Source organism: Trachurus trachurus (genome assembly GCF_905171665.1).
Source record: "Trachurus trachurus genome assembly, chromosome: 8".
NCBI lineage: Eukaryota > Metazoa > Chordata > Actinopteri > Carangiformes > Carangidae > Trachurus > Trachurus trachurus.
Window position 1 is genome coordinate 13323245 of NC_139905.1, and position 20678 is coordinate 13343922.

A 20678-nucleotide genomic window follows, 5' to 3' on the forward strand; every position below is an offset into this window, starting at 1 on the left:
ACTCATGTCACATAACAACAGAGCACAGACCGGCACGCAGCTATGAGCTCCTCTGTGATCTGCACGCCTTGGAAACGTGTTTGCCCACACCAATATTTGAGTCATATAGGAAAAGCCAAATGTCAAAGGAAGACAGAGGGAAGGCAAAGAATGGATACGTGCATTCAAAACAGGACTGGCAAGAACAGAGCAGAGGCTGATTGGGAGGGGATGAGACACGGAGCCAGCCAATGCGCAGCTCTGCATCTTGAGGAAGAGAGAGAGGGGGGGGTGGGGTAAGAGAGGGGGCGAGAGAGAGAAGGGGAGAGATAAGGGGAGAGTGAGGAAGTGAGAGAGATGGAGAAAGAGAGAGAGAGAGAGAGGGAGGTAGGGAGGGAGGGGGTGAGGCTGAGGCAGTCACTCTGAGAGGGAAGATTCCAGCGTGATGCTGTTGGATGTGCGCTGCTCTCCTCTAACCGGTCTCTGGCTGTCCCTTTGACTGAGCCAGTGGTGTGTGAGTCTGGTAACTGTGCTTTACCAGCTCTGGGAGCTGCCGTACTCGGACCGCGGCACAGACTGACTGCCTGGTTCCCTGCTCAGGCTGTCTGGAGCAGAGTGGGCTTGACCGGAGCCGAGGTCCAGGGCAGGGCAGGGCAGGGCAGGGCTGGCTGTAGGGCCGTTTGCGCCGGGGCCCCACAGGAAGCAAACATGAGCGTTCCTATGCTAAAGATTGGGGCGGTGCTCAGCACCATGGCCATGGTGACCAACTGGATGTCTCAGACTCTGCCCTCTCTGGTGGGACTCAACGGGACCACCGTCTCCAGAGGGGGCACCTCGGAGAGGATTGTCAGCGTGCGTATGACTTCCTCTGATTTTTTTTTCAAGTGTCTGTGCACTCTACTTGTTCGTGCATGCTGTCGTTGTGAACGTATGAAAGGAAAAGAGGATGTGACAGATGAAAGATAGTGACACAGCAGAAGACAGAGGGGGAAAGTGAAGACATAGGAAGAGTGTGACGTGAGTTAATGTGTGTACATGTATGTTTAACGACAGGAACAGCAGAGGGGCTTCAGAGGGGTTTACAGCTGGGAGTGGGACTGTGAGAGTCTGTCTCAAGAGATGTGTTGTATTAATAAGAGAGAAATGATGGAGGTAGACATGCATGTGAGAGCAATGACTCAACCAAGCGCGAATGATGCATATGTTGGTGTGAGAGCCACATTAAGTATAATGATGCTGAATTGTGGTGCTTGTGAGTGATGGTGAGAGGACGCAGTGTGGATGGCCGTGGTAAATCATATGTTTTTTGCCAGGGTGACGGGAGGTAGAGAGTCGTTCTGATTGATGCTCAGGCTGATCCCATCTGTCAGTCACCTCCAGGGTTGGGAAAGATGGTGCTCAGATACAGAGGTGATGGGGAAGACGGAGAGGTTGAGACAATGTTAGAGTTTGGAGCGTGACACATTTTCCTTTTCTCCGTTTTGCCTCTAATTCAACTCAGTCCTCCTCTTTTTGTTGGTCCAGTTTTTGAAGGCTTCATATTCAAAAACTTTTTTGGACACAAATAGAAAAGTTTTGTGTGGCATCCGTCCATCTGTTCCGGTGCACTAATGGGACGATAGACAGACTGAGAAATATCAGACACAAGAATGAATTTGACATTTCAGGCTCATCAGTGGTTAATGATCGCCTCTGCCTCTGTCCTGAGTGTGGTTTTATGGCACCTTCCCCATTAAGCAAATGCCCTGGTCTGCTGAAATGATTGGATGAAATTGGGTGTCCCAAGAGACCTGCGACCATCTGGATGTGTGTTTTTGTGTGCATGCGTGTTGGTGCATTACGTGCGTGTTTAAATATGTACTCGGAGCATGTTTAGGCATTCCTGTCTCGGGGGTGAAGGTCCATCTGTTTGAGGAAGGGTTTTATAATTTATAACGCTTCGTTAAAACGTCAATCCACTACTTTATGTTGCAGTGAGGCAATGTTTTTTTTCCCTTTGGAGAAAAAGGTGTCCGAGCAGAGTGTTACCTTTGTGAAAATGTCAGACATGTAGCTAAAAGCATTTGGCCCCCAAATTGTTTTTTTTTTCTTTTCTTTTTTTAAATCTTTCCTACAACTTGTACAAATGCCAGCAGGGAAACCCAAGTACATGAAGTTCAAAGTAAAATCATAATCTAATCTATGTAACAATGTCCGGGAATGAGGCATACAGTATTTGAATTATTTACACCACTAAACTCTATAATCCTATTGAACGCCCACCTTTTCCTGGGGGGTATAGTCTACTACATGAATAAGCCATTCATTCATATCCCATAGTGTACCTGCCTGTTATGCTTACGGTCAAGGGGACTAAAATTATTGTGTTCCTTTTACCGTTTCCTGTATCTCTCTAATCAAGATGTAGTGACTGAAAGGTTTATCATTTGCATTTCAAATCACTGGATATAATATAATATCCGATATATTCTTTGTGACATCTTTCATTTACATCCAATGAAGGAAAAATGCTGCCACTGAAATTCATTTCATCAAAGTTTCATCAAAACTGATGAGCCAGTTTGATGGTGCCAAGAATTATTACAGTATAGCAGTCTGTTGTGATGGGGAATGCCTTCGCTTTGAGACGGGAATAATCTTCCCTCATAAACAATGACAGCGGATAAAACTTTAATGTAAAACCTCGCCTCAAAGTCCCATCACTATTAATGAGACATTTGCCTGTGATGATCTCACAAGCAGTCATGACTCACACAATGTTTAGAGCTCTAATCAAAGACAATCTAGCTACGGTCTTGTGACACTCGGGTGCTAGTGTGCCAGTGGCCATAGCATGGCTGCTCCCCACTCTGGCACCCATGCATGCTGCTGCGTCCCATATTCTCCCAGCTCAGAGCTCAGCTCAGAGCAGTCTGCTTCAATTGCTTTCTGTGCCTGTCTCTCTCTGTACCAGCTGATCCAAGAACACAGCTGACTGAGTTTTTATGGGCTTTGCTGCGATGGCACTGTGCACAACACTGCCTCGATGCTTGTACACATCTGGATAGTGCAAAACCATGTTTCTTAATGAGCGGAAGAGGCCCTGCAACCTTAACACAGCAACCGGCGTGGCTATACAATATGGTCAAGCAAAGATAAGCTGCAAAGCTGCTAGGTTACACACACACTCACACTCAGACACACACTTGTAAAATAAGAAAACAATCATTAATCTAAAAATCTGTATTATTTGTCAAAAAGTCTTCAGGTTGCTGCACAGGTATAGATACACCATGGACGACCTTAGGGGCTGTGAAGAAGTATAACGATTTAAAAGTGCTGAAATATTATGTGCTATTTTAAATACAATCTAGATAATAAGGTAGTGCAAATGGCAGGGCTATAACAGTTTATTTGTAGCTTTAAATCAATAACCATTGTCCTGTGTTCTGAAATAATTGTTGCAAATCACAGTTATACACCTCTCACAGCATTTCACACTGGTAAGGACGAGGACACACAGTCTGATTTTAGTGATCTTAAAGCAGAAGCAGCCATGTATTATCTTGGAAGATGAAATCCTCAGCCATCAGTTGTTGAATTTCTGTAATGTAATTTAGGGCGCTGTGGTCACCCTGCTAAACTGAACAAGAAACATAGAGTGGTCCAAGAACTGAGGCCTGCTGAGTCAAAGTGGGAAGTCCCCTGCTTTACAGTAATAAGACATAAACCACTTAACCACAGCACCTGCCCACTGACACTCTCAGTCTGGATTACACATTCAGTGGACACAGTGTTTAGGAGAAGGATTATCATGAATCACAAACCCTAACCAGTGTATATACTTGTAATTCCGAATAGAAAGACAGAACACAAGTGCGTGTGTGTGTATAAATATATATATATATATGTGTGTGTGTGTGGTGACTCTCCCTTTGATATCTAAAATAAGAAAGCTGTGCGGCAGAAGAGTGAGAAAAACATTCTCACCATCAAAAGGCAGCATGGAACAACAAATGGCAGCGCACAAAGAGTCGGGGCTCAGGATGTGATTGGGGTCACCCAGGCTCTGTCTGTCAGGATGCGAGACTGTAAACTTTATCGCATCCACTGTGCAATCCCATAAAGCATATTGTAAAGATTGATTCTTGGCTATGGATTAAAGATTAAACACTGCTGCAGAATTTTTATTTGAGCACTTTGCTTTTATGTTTATTATGCTGCCTTCGACCAAAATTTATTCGAGTTCAGATCCTGACAGGTGTCCTCTGCTGCCTGGGTCAATGTGACAGAGTCTCAGAGAAAACCAGTCTTGTAATATAACTGTAAATTGTTTTGATACATTAACTAATTGTGTGACAGCCTGTGTACCAAGCGGTATTGATCGTAAGCTCTAAAGTTGTACAAGTAATCAGGCTTTTGACATGGTTGATTTGCCAGTTTGATGATCTCACAGTTCACACGCTTATGCAATCCATATTTTCCTCCACTGTAGCAATGACTGTGTTCTAACAGTTTATACAGTGTTTTCTCACACTAGCCGCCCTGCCACTCTCGCCTGCCTCCTCTATTTAGCACCAGCCGTGATAGAGCTATTTTGTACCCGTCTAACAGCAGAGTGGAAACCAAATGCTTTTCACCAGGGGCACCTGGCAATGGTGCTGGCAGCCTGCTCCAAAGAAAAAGAAAAGAAAAAAAAAAGATAAAGCTGTGGCTTCTCACTTGTAAGTTTTGAGCACTGGTGAGTGTCTCACTTCTCCCAAGAGTTCTCCTGCTGAACGCCCCCAATTGAAAAAAATAAAAAAACACTTGACACATCTGCCCACCCCCACTGTCACTCAAGTGTGATCCGGCTTGGAATGAGTGCGAGCCGCAGATGGAAAGTGAGCAGGACACCACGCAGGAGGAGTGGCAGTCATGGGAGTGATGGAGTGGGAGCGAGTGAGAGGCAGCAGGGAGGAGGAAGGAGGCAGCAGGGAGAGAGGCATGATGAGTTTATGAGTCATATTATTGACTGGCAACCATGCTGCGCTGATTGTGGTAATCGGTTTTCCTCGGGAGCAGGCGAGACCAGGGACTTCACTTGGAGTCTTCATCGAGTTGTATTTTAAAGGCCAGCAGCTGGCCTGTGCATTGAGGGTTGACTGATTGCTCATTTCAAGACCGCGGGTGTGTATTTGCATGTTTATCTGCGTGTGGCCAATTACAGAGATATCCAGCAAATATGAAAAAAATGAGATCTGATTCTTTGGCCGTAGCAGAGATAGAAGAGAGCTCGGTGTGGCAGGGACAGATGTTTCTACTTTGCTGGGGACAAACATTCAGAGAGTTATTGGCAGACATAAAGCACCACTCTGGAGAGAGGGAGAGTACAAGAAAGTGAAGCTGTACAATGTGGATAAACAAAGTTGGCACTGCAGGATGGAAACAGAAAAAGAGATGGATTACATACACAGTGCCTCTTAGCTTGTTATTGTGACTCCCAGACTGTTTTACCTTGATGCCTTCTTTCCTTTTCCTGTATACTGTATACAACTTCATCCGAGCCCTGCTCTAGCCCTGTCCATCCTCTGTAGTGCGGCCGTTTCTCAGATGTGACAAAGTAGCGGTCAGATCGCTCCCTCATCTTGGGACTCGAGCCCAATTCTGCCTGTTTGCCCCCCGTCGGCCTGCTGCTTATGAAAGTTATAATATACTTCCCGTCATGCTCATAAAGCAGGGAGCTGTAGATTTATGATCTCATTTAGCACTGGCTTTACAGCAGCCCGCTCCAGGGTCGGGCTAATGAAACGCCAGAGGAAGTCCATCCTGCAACTCTTGACAGTGATACCACCAGCTCAAATGTCTCAAATTGGATAATCCCTCTGAACTTGAGACATTAACAACACAATGGGGCTGAGCTGCTTTGCATCAAAGAGGATCATTTTGCATTTTGGTGATGGCACGAGCTGGTTAGTTTTCATTATGGTTGCTTTTAAACTTGTGAGTGACTGATGCTGATGATGTATTTGGGGGAATCTCTTGTCTGCCCTAAGTGAAGAGTAAAGAAATGTCGGGTTAGCATTTGATTCCCACTTTTTTAGCTTAGTAATGGCTGCTCCCTCTTATCTCGTCTCTTCTTCCCCTTTCTCAGCAGACATTCAACTGAAGTTGTCATTCAGCATTGTATCTGGGCTGCGTTTGAACCAAGCTAGAGGAAATTAGAGCCATCTCTCTCCTCCCTGTCAGCCCTTTCTAAAACCACAACTCTTTCTTTTTTGCCCATCAGTGCATCAGTAACTCCCACTTTAATCAGTTTTCTACTGGGAAGGTGATGGGGGCCGGGGGGTGGGGGGACAACGACATGCCAGCAGAGGATGACAGTGGGGCTGTCAGATGTGATGTCATGGAAACAGAGGGAACCCAGAGGTTATGAAAAAAGGGCACAGCAGAAACCTTAAAGAGTCATTTTCGCTTTCGCGAACAAGCCCAATTGATTTTTCATCTCTCTGTGGTTTCCTGTTGTTTTCATTGCTGCTGTCTTCTTCCTTAATGGGCTTTTGCATGGCAGCCATGACTGCGACAGCTACAAATCTGGCACTTACGCATTCTCTTTCATCCCACACATCTAATGGATGAATTTCTGGGGCCGCGAAGAGAACACCTCCTCTCTCCTGAAACCACTGTCGCCTGTGTCTGGGAGGAGAGGATAATCCCTGAGACCTGATGTGCTCCCAGCTAGCCGTCACTGATAGCATGATGATGATGATAGCACAGGTAATGATGTCAAAAGTACTCAAAGGCAACACTCTGAGGCCTGACCTACCTGCAGTATGCAAAGATACTACACTCTCTATTCCCCTCTGCATAATCTGAATATAATTCTGGATAACATTAGATATTGGGGAAGCTGTTTTTCCTACACTAATGAGATATCTGATCGGCTGCATGGTTTCAACACCATGTTCAATGAGCCAATGTCAATGACCTATTCATCACTGCAGAGAGAGGACTTAATCTTTTTACATAAATAAGCCAATATTCGAAAACACACACACACACGCACACTTGCCCCCTGAGTGATAAGAACAGATCTCCCTGCATGCATATAGGGACAAAGCCAATTTACATTTAAGAATTACCTCCCCCCTTCCTGCTCTCTAAACTGCCACTGTGAGGAGAATGGGGAGGTTAACGCAGGATGGATAGGTGGGTGGTAATGAAATTGGAACCGATTCAAATAAGCTCTTAATTTCAGCCCAGCATTTATGAAACATTAATGAAGAGAAGAGAGGATGTGTTGCTGCGAAAACTCCTCGGCTTGAGGAAAAAAGCTCACAAGGAGCACAGCACGAGTTAAAACATGTTTAAAATATACAGTATATAAAAAAAGACAGAATTATGATAAAGGAGCTGGCACGCCTCCAATATCACTTTGTTGAAATTTGAACATATTGCTTATTACTGTCCACTATGTGATATATCATAAAGTTTTAAAAAAAAGTTAGACACCAACTGTGGCTCCCTTTCAAGCTGAAGTATGAAAAATTGATGCACACTTCTGCATTCGTTCGCAAGAATCTTTCCCAAGAATAAGCGAATATCTGGTGCGTAGGCAGGCTGCCCCCACATGTATGGATATAAGGTAATTTTATTGAAGGCGGGAGGCTGCACACCCCCTCAAAGTGAGTAACTTAAGTGGATTCTGCACTTTGAGACAAGCTAACCTCCACCTGTTAACACCGCAGGATATCAGCTGTAATGAGAAGTCAGCTGGCCCCGCTGTGGCCTTACGATCCACTACCCTACACACCTCCACAGCACCGGAGCAGCCATATGCTCCACACAGATCTGTGGTAATCATGCACTACAGCTGCAGGGATTTTCAAACGAGCCCTCTGGAGGGTCGATGAAGTTTTAAACGCATGTCATGAAGCATGCATTATTAAACCCATGTAAATACTGTATGTTAAGCATACACATATGAGCTGGTCCTGCATGTACATCAGCAGATATATACAGGCTTTAACAGAGATGAGCACACACACACACATTATGTCCTACAATAAATCTTGACAGTGAGTGAGATGCAGGCAGGGAGGCAGACAGAGTGAAAAAAAAGTCACCCCCTCCCATCCTCCAGGCGATGGCAGAATCAAACAGAGAGTCAGATGCAGTTGAAAGAAACTGGAGGAGGTTTCGCTGTGGAGGCTTCCTTCTTTTGTTTTGTCTTAACTCCAGCTCTGGCCTCCGTGGGTGTCTGTCATTTCTCTACCGTACAGACGTCTGATGCTGGATTGCCTCAAAAAAAAAAAAAAAAAGAACCAACAGGAAGATGAATGATAAGAAAGGTGCTGACTGACAGAAAAAGTCACTGCAGCAGCCTGACTCAAAATGATCCAGAATAACGGTGAGATAATTTAGCCAGTGAGGTCCACTGTGAGTCATCATGTGCACGGCAGACATTCGGTTATACAGGAATGTAACTAATGCATGTGTGTAACAGTGTATGAATAGAAAACACGAATAGAATATTACTTCTTACTTGGTTTAATTAAATTTAGATTAATTTTAAAATTTTATGAGCCATGGGCATGGTTGTCATTATAACGTATAAGTTGCCCGTGTAGCTATATTCGATTTGCCACAAAGTCAGATTTAAACTCATCTCATTCTGTGATTGTGAGGGGGGTAAAAGAGAGGAAAACACAGCGAGTGCAGAAGAGGAAAAGAGGGAGAGAGAGAGCGAGAGAGGGGGGTGGAGCACCATGGGATTGGCAGGAGTGACGAGATGTGACAGTGAGCACATTGGCTCGCAGGGTGGTTGCTACTTTACACTCCAATCACACAGTCCCCGTGTCCCCCAAGACATTTTAATCTGATCCCACCGACCCAAGCAGACGAGACGAGAGCACAGCACAACAGGGCCGCGAGAAAAACGCAGGAGAGAGTGGCACAGAGCCGAACCACAAGATTTTATTTCCAGCCCTTTGCTTCCACTTATGTGGATGGGTCTTTAATTTCATCACCAAAATGGCCGCTCTGTCTCTCATTACATTTTGCCTTCTATGCTGAGTCTGTGTAGATGCAGTGTAAATGAATGACTGTCCTGGGCCAAGGCCTTTCTTTCCTTTATGTTCTTTTGGCCTGAACTGCATGTACATGTGTGTGTGTGCAATGCACATGCCTGCGTGTACACACAGCACTACTTTTGATTGGATTAGTCAAGAGAGTCCTTTCAGCCTCGCCCCTCCTCCACTGGCCACGGGCAGCATTATCGATCCCGAACAGCTCCATTTCCTCTCTACGTCCAAACTTATTAGATGCTCTGCTTTCACGCAGCCTGGCCTGATCCCTCCTTCTTCCTCTTGTCTTTGAACTCCCCCCATTTTCCTCCCATTTGTCTTTGTCTTTTCTTCGCTCAAGAGCCCTAACTCAATCTCTGTCGTGCTGTTGCGTTTTTCATCCCTTTGTGTATTTTCCACTAATGTTCTTGTCTTATCTCAATCTGTGCCCATTTCTGCTTATTCTCTCTCTCTTTCTCTCTCTCTCTCTCTTCCATCTTTTATCGGACTCCCCCCCCATCCTTCATCTCCGTCGTCCGGTGTCTTTACTGCTGCGAGCACTACCTCGGTCGATCTCGGGTTTATCTTTCTTTCTATCTGTTGCTCCCCAGTTAATACTAAAATTAGACAGCAAGTGATTTTTATTAGTCGGAGGGATCAATTGCCATTAATTGCCTTTGGGAAGAGTAACTTTTGACAGGGTTGCAAGAGAGAAAGGGGATGCCATGGAGAAATTATGACTCTGCTACTAAGTTATGGTGACAGAATGGGCACAACTAATCATGATATGGAATGCATTAAGGAGTCTCTTTTCCTCCAAACATTTTCTTCTGCACTTTCAAGTGTTAGATAAATGTATTAGTTTAGAAATGTTTTATAGGGTGGGACACTTTTCAGATTACTGTTGATACATGGTGGCAGAATAAAATATCTTGTCTGCCCTCATGCATTTTGAAAAGCCTGCTTAGAAGTGGCGTAGATAAACAACAGCAGACAGAAACTACCACTCTCTCCGCTTGGTCTGAGATGTAACATGTCTGTGTGTTTTCTGCAGGCGCTGTACCCGAGCCCAGAGGAGGGCTGGCAGATCTACAGCTCGGCGCAGGACGCAGATGGGAAGTGTATCTGTACCGTGGTCGCACCGGCCCAGAACATGTGTAACCGCGACCCACGCAGCAGGCAGCTTCGCCAGCTCATGGAGAAGGTGACAGCTGTCAATGAGACACTCACTCTGAGACACGACTGTTGTACCCACGCAGACACACAAACACAAAGCCGACTCAGCTCAACGTCTGGCACGGTGTCTCACATAGAGACTGCTGAAGTGAAAATTCTTTTTACTTCCTTTTAGCTCACAGTCGATCAGTCATGCAGATGCACACGGAGGTACTCACAAGACTGTTGTCATTATTGGTTGAACTATTCTCTTCTCAGCAAGTTGCTTAAAGTGAGCGGAGCATGAATCCCCTTAATAGGAGGAATGTCTTGAATTTACCCATGAAATTGGATTCATTGAGCCTTAGACTTTTAATGTTTCTTTTTATAAATATAAATCCATTAGATAAGAATTAAGAAAGTGAACCGTTTCACAAATCACTGAAGATATCAAGTGCTGTGTTTGCTTTGTTACACACTAAATGCTGCATTCACACTTCATTGAATATTTACTAGAAAAATATTAGTAAACACCATTTTGTGTACATACTTGTGTCATGTACAGCAAGTAAGTTTAATGTCACAACACGCACAAAACCCTCCCACAGCCAGACGATAAGTCTATGTATTTAGTATTTGCATGGAGTAGAGTGTTGTTTGCAGTGTATGCAAATGTATTTCCCTGCTAGTGTCTTGTGCATAAACACACACAGATCAGGGGTGAGAGAGCAGGGGGAAGAGGACCTCCACTCACAGCTGCTTGTTGACTCCTGATCTGCAACTGCATTGATTTGCAGGCACTACATCAGTGTTGGTGCCATACCTACGTACCTGTTGTACCTAACTTAACAAGAAAAACCTGAGAATAGCTTTCAATAGCCAGACTGTCAAGCTGCTGGCTTGCTTTTCTTTTTCTTTTCTTTTTTTTTTGGGGGGGGGGGGGCATTCGAAAACAACAAATGGGCAAATGAGTCGCTTGATCTACAGAGCGAGTGGAAACCTGGGAGCTGAGAAAGAGAGGAAAGTGGGTAAGACAGGAGGGGCTGACATTGATGTGGTCTTGTGAGGAGAAGTGGTGGTAAATTGAGATGCTGAATAGGCTCTGAGGCCCTGATGGATCAATGGGATACCTGGATTCACATATTGCATTCATTCTCCGTGAAGTTTGCCTTCTCCCCTGACAGTCCTCTGTCTGCCTATTTCAAGAACACATTCATGCCAACCAAATCCACACACATTCACATTCTAAAAGAAACATACTCTCATTCTGACATAGAAAGAATATTCTGGGAGAAACAGTCAAACATGATCGAGTTATTCAGAGAAAGTGACTGTGTTCAGCTGGATATGTGTATGACTGTGTGGATGCACTGTTTCTTTTAATAGCTCCAACACTGTTTCTGTAGAATCAAAAGTACAAGGACATCCAGTCCGTTACCAGCTTGATGACAGTTTGTGTGTTGTAGATTAAAACAATGCTGAATTCCCCATACTGTATGCCTATAGAGCACAGCACAGTACATGCTAATACATCCATATTAACACCGGTCCAGTTATAGTTCATTTTTGAACCTGCAGAGGATATATCTGTGTTTGTTCTAATTAATACTGTAAAGTCATAACGCAAACCTAGATTAAAAAAAAAAACAACCACCAGCATGAACATTTTTTGGCTTACTTATTTTTATTGATGTAATTTGCTGCTCATTGATATTTTCTCATTGGCTCCTCCACTAGAGAGATTGTATGAGCTTTCGGCATTGCAAGGTCTCTGTGGTGAACAGAGCCTTTCTTGCAGAAGCAGGCCCAACACATGGGTGGGTGTGGATGTAAAATGCAGGTGAATATCAGGTTCACCTGATGAATCTGCTCCTTCATGCAAGAAAAAAAGTTTATATCTCAGCAAGAATCCGTAAAATTTGACAGTGATAATGTTTAAATATAAATGCCATCTTGAGAGAGAAACCACTCCCTAACTACTGCCCAAAGCTATCAAAGTATGCTATCTGTTAAATCAGAGAGGTGTAAATATAGACAGAGTTTTATTTGCATGGTCTTACACATCATCCTTTATAAAGCTGCACAACACATAAATAAGACCTCAGAAATCATCACCCCCCTGACACAGTCTCAACAAAAACTGAATATTATAATGTATGCAAATATATTGGACTGTGTGGGTGTTCATGTTACTGTGTCTACCTTCTGAAGATGCACAGAGCCAAAGGCTTCCCCGTCTAATATAGTCCAGAGCCCAGCCTAATGAGGACACCTGGGGTCAGCCTTATTTGAGTTGCACACAAGTGAAAGCCACAAGTTAAAAGACCGTGTGAGTCTGAGTGTGTGTCCACATAATAGCACCACACCAACTAAGACGTTCTCATTTGAACCCAGAGCATGTGGGGAATTATTCGAGAAGACCGGATCCACAAAGGCTCTGCCTGACACAGAAAGCCAAGGATACGCTAACAATGTCAAATCCGCCCTCTGTTCAAAGAATGTAAAGTAGCGTGCAAAAGGTTCTATTCAGCTTTCTGCAAAGCCGAACAAAATGGCATCAGAAGCAGAGCTGACCCTGACCCTGAAGGACGGTGGCGTGAGAACGCTCGCGGCACAAACTTTTGAACACCTCGTCACCCTCCGACCTCTGTCTGGCTGACTAGGCTGAGATGGGATAAAATAAGATAGGAGGGCACAGTCAGGCGTGCGTGCGTGCACACAAACAAGCTTTAAGATTTGGTACAGGGTGAGTCATCACACTGGACATGAGGCAAACGCACTCACGACTGATTGGGTCCTGGGGAGTGTGAGGGTGAGGGGGCATCTTATGTGACCCGAAGTAAGCGTGAAATGCACAGTGTGTGTGTGTTTGTATCAGTTACCACAGCTTAGAGGACTCCTACCACCACAGCCTTGAAGGGTGGTGTCACCACATTTGTTTAGACTGCAGGCTAGAGGGACGGTTTGCATGTCCTCCCAACTGTTCTATCTCTACATCTGTCAGATAAGTTTTTAATTGGAGAGGAGAATATTTTCTGATCAAGCATTCCCTGGCTAGTTCATGGAGCATGTGGGAGATGAGTTGGGTATAGAAAACAGTAGGCTGGATGCAGAGTAATTGAGTGGGCTGTCAAAGAGTAGGCAAACAAGGCATTTGGTGCAAAACAGACTTCATTGCCAAACTGTGACCTTTGAGAGTTGGGACTCTTTTTGCTTTTTGCTGGGTGTGTTCTGAATAAATATTTTCTGTCTGTGTTGGAGTTTATGTATGTTTGTGTGGGTTGTCGACATGCATATCTACATGTAAGCCCCCTATATGCACCAGAGCACCCGCAACATTTGTCAACGCTCAGATGATTTCTGGCCAGTTCAGCTCAGTGCAGCGAGCAGGAGATGAGGGGGTGTATGAAACAGTAGGCCGGTTATGCAGCAACAGAGTGGGCTGTCAAACAGTGAGCAAGCTGAGTACTTAGTAAAAATTAAATATAGTACAAAACAGAGCCGAGGTTCAATAAACACCTACTTGACAGCATGTGTGCTCCTCCACATGATTTATGTTTGCATTACATTATATCTATCTATTAACTTGTGTACACTGTCATAATGATACTCTGGGCCTTTGCTGCATAATGTATGAATGTTGTGTTGAATGCGGTGTGCTATTTTTTTTTTAATCTATCCGTGCCATTTTATCAACCTCTTCACCTTTCATTGTTGCTTTTTTGTGGCTTTTGCACATTATTTGTTGCCCATTTACTCTGATTTAATACACATGTTCTTCTGCATTACTTATTAAATGTCTCAGCCTACACATTTTATGCTTTACTCCATTTCTAAGTAATGCCTTTCGACTTTTTTAAAGTTATGCCTTTTTAAGCTCAGTCATGTACTATAAATACTGTATAGTTCTGACACACTGCAGTAAAGTTTTATTGCCACTCTCCTATTGCCCATCTTTTTCTTTCTACAAGGTGGAGCTCAAGTTTTTACTTCATAGTTCAATGCAAAGAGCAACACTGACTTAAGCTAATGTGATGTGAACCGTGTAATAAAATTTGAATTGATTATTCATAAAAACACACCTGTGTGTATATGAATTGGGATATATACATATGAGGAGCTGTAAAAGATGGATGTCTTCAGGAAAATTAATTCTTCTTATCTGCTTATCCCTGTCGCTGCAAGCCATCCCAGCCGTTTGTTGAAACACAAACCTAGAGACACCTGAGAGCATTTCAGAGTTGTTTTAATTCATTTGACCACACGTGGAAGATCCATAGAAGCAGAGTCTAGGAGGCTGCAGTCGTATTCAGACCTCCTCATGAGGTTGCTGTGTTAAAGTCAGAGCATGCGACTGAAAAGCATCAGGTTGAGTTGGAAACTTTTGAAGAGCTGGCCCCGTTTTGTAGCACAGAACTGCCAAGCTCTTCATCAATGACTCTACTGATCATTTTTTCATAAAGATATTCAGTTTGATGTCAGAGGACAAGAACATCAACCAGGCAATATTCACAATACCAGTTTTTTTGACAATAAGCAACACGTACAAGTCAAAGTTAATTAATCTATATGGCTACTGAGGAATGTAGGTGAAAAACCACCTCTTTATATTCAGATCAACTCTAGAAATTATTAACATATGCAACCTGTGTGTCCTGTGGGTTTGGCGGTGTGTGTGTGTGTATGGGTGTGTGTGCGTGTGTGTGACTTCAACAGGTTCAGAACATCAGCCAGTCAATGGAGGTGCTGGACCTGCGGACGTACAGAGATCTACAGTATGTAAGGAACACCGAGAGTCTAATGAAAGTGGTGGATGGGAAGCTGAAGGTGGCCTCTGAGAATCCCCGCAGTCTCAATCCGAAAGGCTTTCAGGTAATTGTCTGTCACCTCCTGCACAGTTCTGCCCGTGTGTTGTGTTAACAAGTGGATGCAGATAACTGCTGGTTGTGGAGCTGCAGCTCTCCACGTGCACGCCAACTTTGCCAGATGCACTGCAATCTCCATCGCTCTTCGCAGACGATTAAATTTAGTATGTCTTTTGACAGACTGCAGACATAAGCACTGGTACACAAATTCAATTCCGCAACTGTCTCTGAGTCATTGAGTCACGCAGAGAGGAAATTCAAGCAAATTTACATGCATCTGAATTATTAAACCCTTGGACCTAGAAGAAGAGTGTTTTTCTCTGTATTCCTCTCCTTACATCCCTTCCTTCCTTTCTTTCCTCACTCTATACACTTAACATTCTGGATAGCAGGCACATATATTCACATTTATCTCTACCTTATCTCTCTACAAGCTAAGACTCAGCTGCCATTATCAGCGGGCCTTTTTGTCTTCCTGTCAGAGGGCTGTCTGGCCCAGGCTCCCTCCATATTTCTCAAACTCTTCCAGATATTAGATAGACCATAAAATAGTTTGATTAAAAGATGCCCTGATAAATGCAAACTGTACTTTACTGCTGAAGCCATGCTCCAGCTCAGGAGCGAGCGTAGCTGCGTTATGCTTTCAGTGTGTTTTATGAACACTGTCCCAATGGAGGTAATGAAGATGTTTATGAAATTAGCCAATTCATCAGTGAAGCTGGCGGTGGGAATATGCAGAATGGTGAGCATTATATTCCAGGACTTGTCTGAATGCAAATCCGCAATCCAATAATGAAAAAAAAAAAATCTTAAGAAAAAAAAAAAGACGAAGCAAGGATTTGACCAGAGCAGGTTGGCTGATGAATGCACGCAGCTCAAAGTTGCCTATGGCAGAGCGTGGGAGATTAACGAGAGCAAATTTTCACGGCTTGAAAAGGGGAAAATGAGATTTATGATGTGGCGCCACAGGGCTGAGAGCTGCTCCATCACCAGATTTACGATAAACCTTAACAAGGAGGAAACAGCCCCTCCTGTGGCGGCCACACTTTACTGATACACTTATTTCTCTCTTGAGTCCTCTACCTTCCACGCAGGCAGCTCCGCTCTCCTGCTGCTTGCTGCACTTCTACCTGAGGACACATTGTTCTTTGCACTTCTAAACATATGATGAGTCACCGACTAAGTTTGTCCCGGCAGCACTCTTTTCCTTGCTGTAGGTGAAAACTGTATCATCAGAACTGGTGGTGGCTTTTCAGTCCAGCAAAAGGAGTGTAAATCGAGATAAATCTACACGAGTTAAAGAAGTGGGTGGAGGCTTGATCACTACAGAGACAAAACAAGCAGGCGAATGAGAACATTCAATTGAAAGGGCATAAATATTGAGAGAAGGCGGCTGCAATCTAAGATACAGTCAAAGTCAACTTCCTGTGTGTTTTCCTGAAATATGAGGGAAAGAGATAATCATAGTAAATAATACCTTAGTGCAGTTCTACCATGAGTCTTGTGATAAATCCCAGTGCTGAAGTGAGAAACAGATGAACCCCCGCCCAGCTACTGTATGAGCTGCTGACTGAGAGATGAGCTCTGAACCAGAAGCAACAACTGAAGATTGAAAGGCTCACTCCCTCTGCACACAATCACCCTGCACAGTAGTAGCATGGTTGAACCCCCCAACCCCCCCAGCAACCTGCTCTTTATTTTCTCAGGGTCTAAACCTCTCCGCCCCCTTTGCTTTTCCATGTCCTCCCTCTCTGTGATGACTATCTCAGGAGTTGAAAGACAAGGTGACCCAGCTGCTCCCCCTGCTGCCAGTGCTGGAACAGTACAAGGCTGATGCCAAGATGATCCTGCGTCTTCGGGAGGAGGTGAGAAATCTGTCCTTGGTGCTGATGGCCATCCAGGAGGAGATGGGGGCCTACGATTACGAGGAGCTGCGCCAGAGAGTTCTGCTACTGGAGACCAGGCTCCACTCCTGCATGCAGAAACTAGGTATATAATATGTGTAAATGGTCGTGTGGGTCGGCACTGACTGCCAGAGGGGAACTAATAGCTAATCATTTAGGATGATCAGTGGTCAAACTGTTGCACACGGTCAACTTTTCCACTCTGCTAAGAGTTTGAATCACCTGCATAAATTAAGAGAAACTGGCCTAGAAAGAATGGATGAATAATTGATCGTATTCTCATGTAATGTGTTATCTTAAACTGATGATTTTACAAAATCTCAAATATATAAACTAATGATTTTACAGACTGCAGACTGGAGGCTGCATTTAAGAGTTTAGCCTTGAGGTCATTAGTGTTTTGTTATTGTCTTCCATTGGGTTTAAGATTATGCATAAAGAATGTGACTTCACACGGTGAGGTAATTATTAGAAATAATAAACTACTCACTTGAATATATTCATTCCTTGATCACTGGTATAAAGAGAAAAGCAAACTGAGGCAATAATGAAAACTGTTTTAAATTTGCATTAGTAAAAAATTACAGTCAGTGAATAAATTCATTAAATGAATTACTTCTTATAAACACCAAAACACAACAATGAACTTATTGAAGATCCAGCTGAAAATTCATTTGAAAACAGAAACAAAGACCATTGTACAGTGGTAAGTGTTCTTATTTGGCTAAATAGAAAATAGGTAACAAAAGCTCTGATAATATCAATCCAAATTTATAACAAGTCCTTTAACTGTTATGTCAACAAACTGAGTTATGCTACAAAACTAGTGAAAAGAGTACAATGGGGTCAAATTCCCAGCCGCCATTGCCTCCATCCATCCAATATTCAGTCAATCAACTAGTCCTTCTCTAGTGTATACCTGCTTTTAAGTGTCATCTGCAAAATGTGTGCATATGGTTTTCTACATGCTTCTATATACCATCTAACCTTATTCCCCTCTTTGCCCTTCAGGCTGCGGGAAGCTCACTGGAGTCAGTAATCCCATCACAGTACGTGCATCAGGGTCAAGGTTTGGTTCCTGGATGACAGACACCATGATCCCCAGCTCAGACAACAGAGTAAGTCTCTCCGTTTCTATACAGATACTCAACTTGTACCTTTTTAATCCCCTGGAAAGACTTTATAGTCTAACAAACACCGAGGATAAAAAGTCATTATGAAAAATAGGCTGAGCTATATCCGCTGCTCAATAGAAAAAAATACCCCTCACAGCAATGCTGTCATGATACTTGGGTGACTGATTGACTGTTTTGCCTGAGTAGGACTTCTCGTGAGTTCTGGAAGAGCAGGAGCACAAACAGAAAGAGAAATGAGGATGCAAAGCTGAGTCACTGATGGATGGCATCGCCTTTCCCGTCTTCCTCTGTCACGGCCGCGCCAGCTGATTAATTGCTACATCATCAGTGGAGAAATGAATGAGTTGTTGTGCCTTACGTTTTTTAAATCACCTAGGTAATTACCAGCAGTGTGCTAAGATGCAGTGGACCAAGATGATACCGTAATGGCTCCAGATGATTAGAGGTAGCATGTGTTTTGCAGGAGCAGGAACATGATGTGGAACACAGGTGAAAAAGACGTGAGGGGATAGGAAAGGGAGAGTGACATCTTATTCATCTGTAGGAGAGAATGGAAACTGATGAAGTTCAAGAAGGGGTGTGTGGGTTTGGCCTTTTTTCATCTCCACCCAGAATCATAACAGCTAAATAGATAACACTGAACAGACAGAAAAGGTCAGTTTCTGTGATTGAATGCTCTGATCTTTGTCTTTAATCTCTTGACTTGCTGAGATCACATTACACTTTTTAGACCAGTCACTAATGGCATTAATAGCCATGACAGATCAGCAATATCATACCAACAACCGCACCAATCACAATAATCACATTTGGGGAAATGTCATTGTCACTGTGGAGCCAAACAGACGAGTCTAAATGTGTGAAAGCCTTGGCCTGGCTCAGCTCCTGCCTCCTTCTCAGCTCTGGGGACTCATTTTGCAGGCAGAGGAGAAACAACGCTTAATGCTCCATAATCTCCCCTTCTCCATAATTCAGATGCTGTACCTCACCACCCCCTCTATTCATCCCTTCCTCCTCGGTGGAACAGTTATTGCAGAAAAGTGCCTATTCTACACCTGAGAGGGAGGCAGAGCAGGAAAATAAAGAAATAGCTGTGGGTAGAATGTCAAAGGAATGACAGCTACGTCATAGCCACGCTCCTCTTGATATGTTAAGAGCAAAACAAATATCTTAGCCTGCCTCAGTTTAATTGAATCAATTAAAAGCTGAATCGTTCTTCCATGGAGGCATTGAGGAAATGGGACGGGAGATGCAGCCGGAGAGGGGCCATGTCAGTGGAGAGATCCGCTAAGAGTGTTTGAGGAAAAAGACAAGAGCTGCTAAATAGATTGATTTTCTGTAAATGTGGACTGGAAAAGGGCAAAGAGCACGAGCGGTGGTCGACTGCAAAGCACAGGCAACATCTTCACTCACAGAGACACACAGGGCAGATCTCTAGTTCTGCATATACAGTATGTGCAACTGCATGAAGGCACACACACTCAAACAAGTAGAAATTCACCACATAGACACAACTGCTAACTCTACTCAGGGCATTGCTGCAGGCTAGAATGAAATATTTCTCAGTGTTCTTGCAGTGAGCGAGGTGTGTCAGACATTGCGTAATATTCTCCCATAACCTTTAGATGCGCTCATTAACTCCTTTAGTTTGTCCCTTCAGTCCCAGTGGGATTAATTTGTCTCCTCTTCACAGGTGTGGTCCATGGATGGTTACTTCAAGGGACGTCGTGTCCTGGAATACCGGACCATGAATGACTTCATGAAGGGTCAGAACTTCGTGCAGCACTTGCTGCCTCACCCCTGGGCAGGCACCGGCCACGTGGTTTACAACGGCTCACTGTACTACAACAAGTACCAGAGCAACATCATCATCAAGTACCACTTCCGCTCTCGAAGCGTGCTGGTGCAGCGCAGCCTGAGCGGGGCCGGCTACAACAACACCTTCCCCTACTCCTGGGGTGGCTCTTCCGACATCGACCTCATGGCAGACGAGAACGGCCTGTGGGCCGTTTACACCACCATCCCCAACGCCGGGAACATTGTCATCAGCCGTCTGGAGCCCATGAGTCTGGAGGTGCAGCAGACCTGGGACACGGGTTTTCCAAAACGCAGTGCCGGAGAGTCTTTCATGATCTGCGGTACACTTTACGTCACCAACTCCCACCTAGCTGGTGCCAAGATCTACTTTGCCTACTACACTAACACATCAAGTTACGAGTACACAGACATCCCATTCCACAATCAATACTCCCACATCTCCATGATGGACTACAACCCCAGAGAGAGGGTCCTGTACACCTGGAACAACGGACACCAGGTGCTCTATAATGTCACACTGTTCCAGGTTATTAAGACTTCTGGGGACTGAGAGCCTTCAGACTGAACCACTCAAATAATGCTGTGATCATTGTCCGGAGAGGGACACAGGAGCTGGGAGGGAGGGGGGTGGGCACAACTTGTGGGAGGTGAGGGTTGGGGGCTTCAGTGTTAGGGGCTTAGGCTTGGATTTTTTTAAAGGATTTCAATCTTCATAGAGTGCTATTATTCACATTCTCAAAAAACACTCCGGCAGCAAGGTCGGTAAAGATACAAAGACTGAGCTTCTCTTTTTTTTTT

The 20678-nt window shown here is 44.2% G+C and overlaps 1 protein-coding gene across 2 annotated transcripts; it reads left to right on the top strand.

Moving 5' to 3' along the window:
• Positions 1-687: 687 nt before the first annotated feature.
• On the top strand, positions 688-20430 carry olfm2a (olfactomedin 2a; the record flags this gene model as incomplete). Of its 2 annotated transcripts, none has more annotated exons than XM_083977039.1 (6): positions 688-831; positions 10057-10206; positions 14874-15029; positions 16792-17011; positions 17938-18044; positions 19756-20430. In XM_083977039.1, the coding sequence occupies 6 exons, from the start codon at positions 688-690 to the stop codon at positions 20428-20430; spliced, it is 1452 nt and encodes a 483-aa protein (XP_083833165.1). The 2 variants fall into 2 exon arrangements, with proteins under 2 accessions (XP_083833165.1, XP_083833166.1); XM_083977040.1 differs by having other exon boundaries at positions 688-825.
• Between the last annotated feature and the right edge of the window lie 248 nt (positions 20431-20678).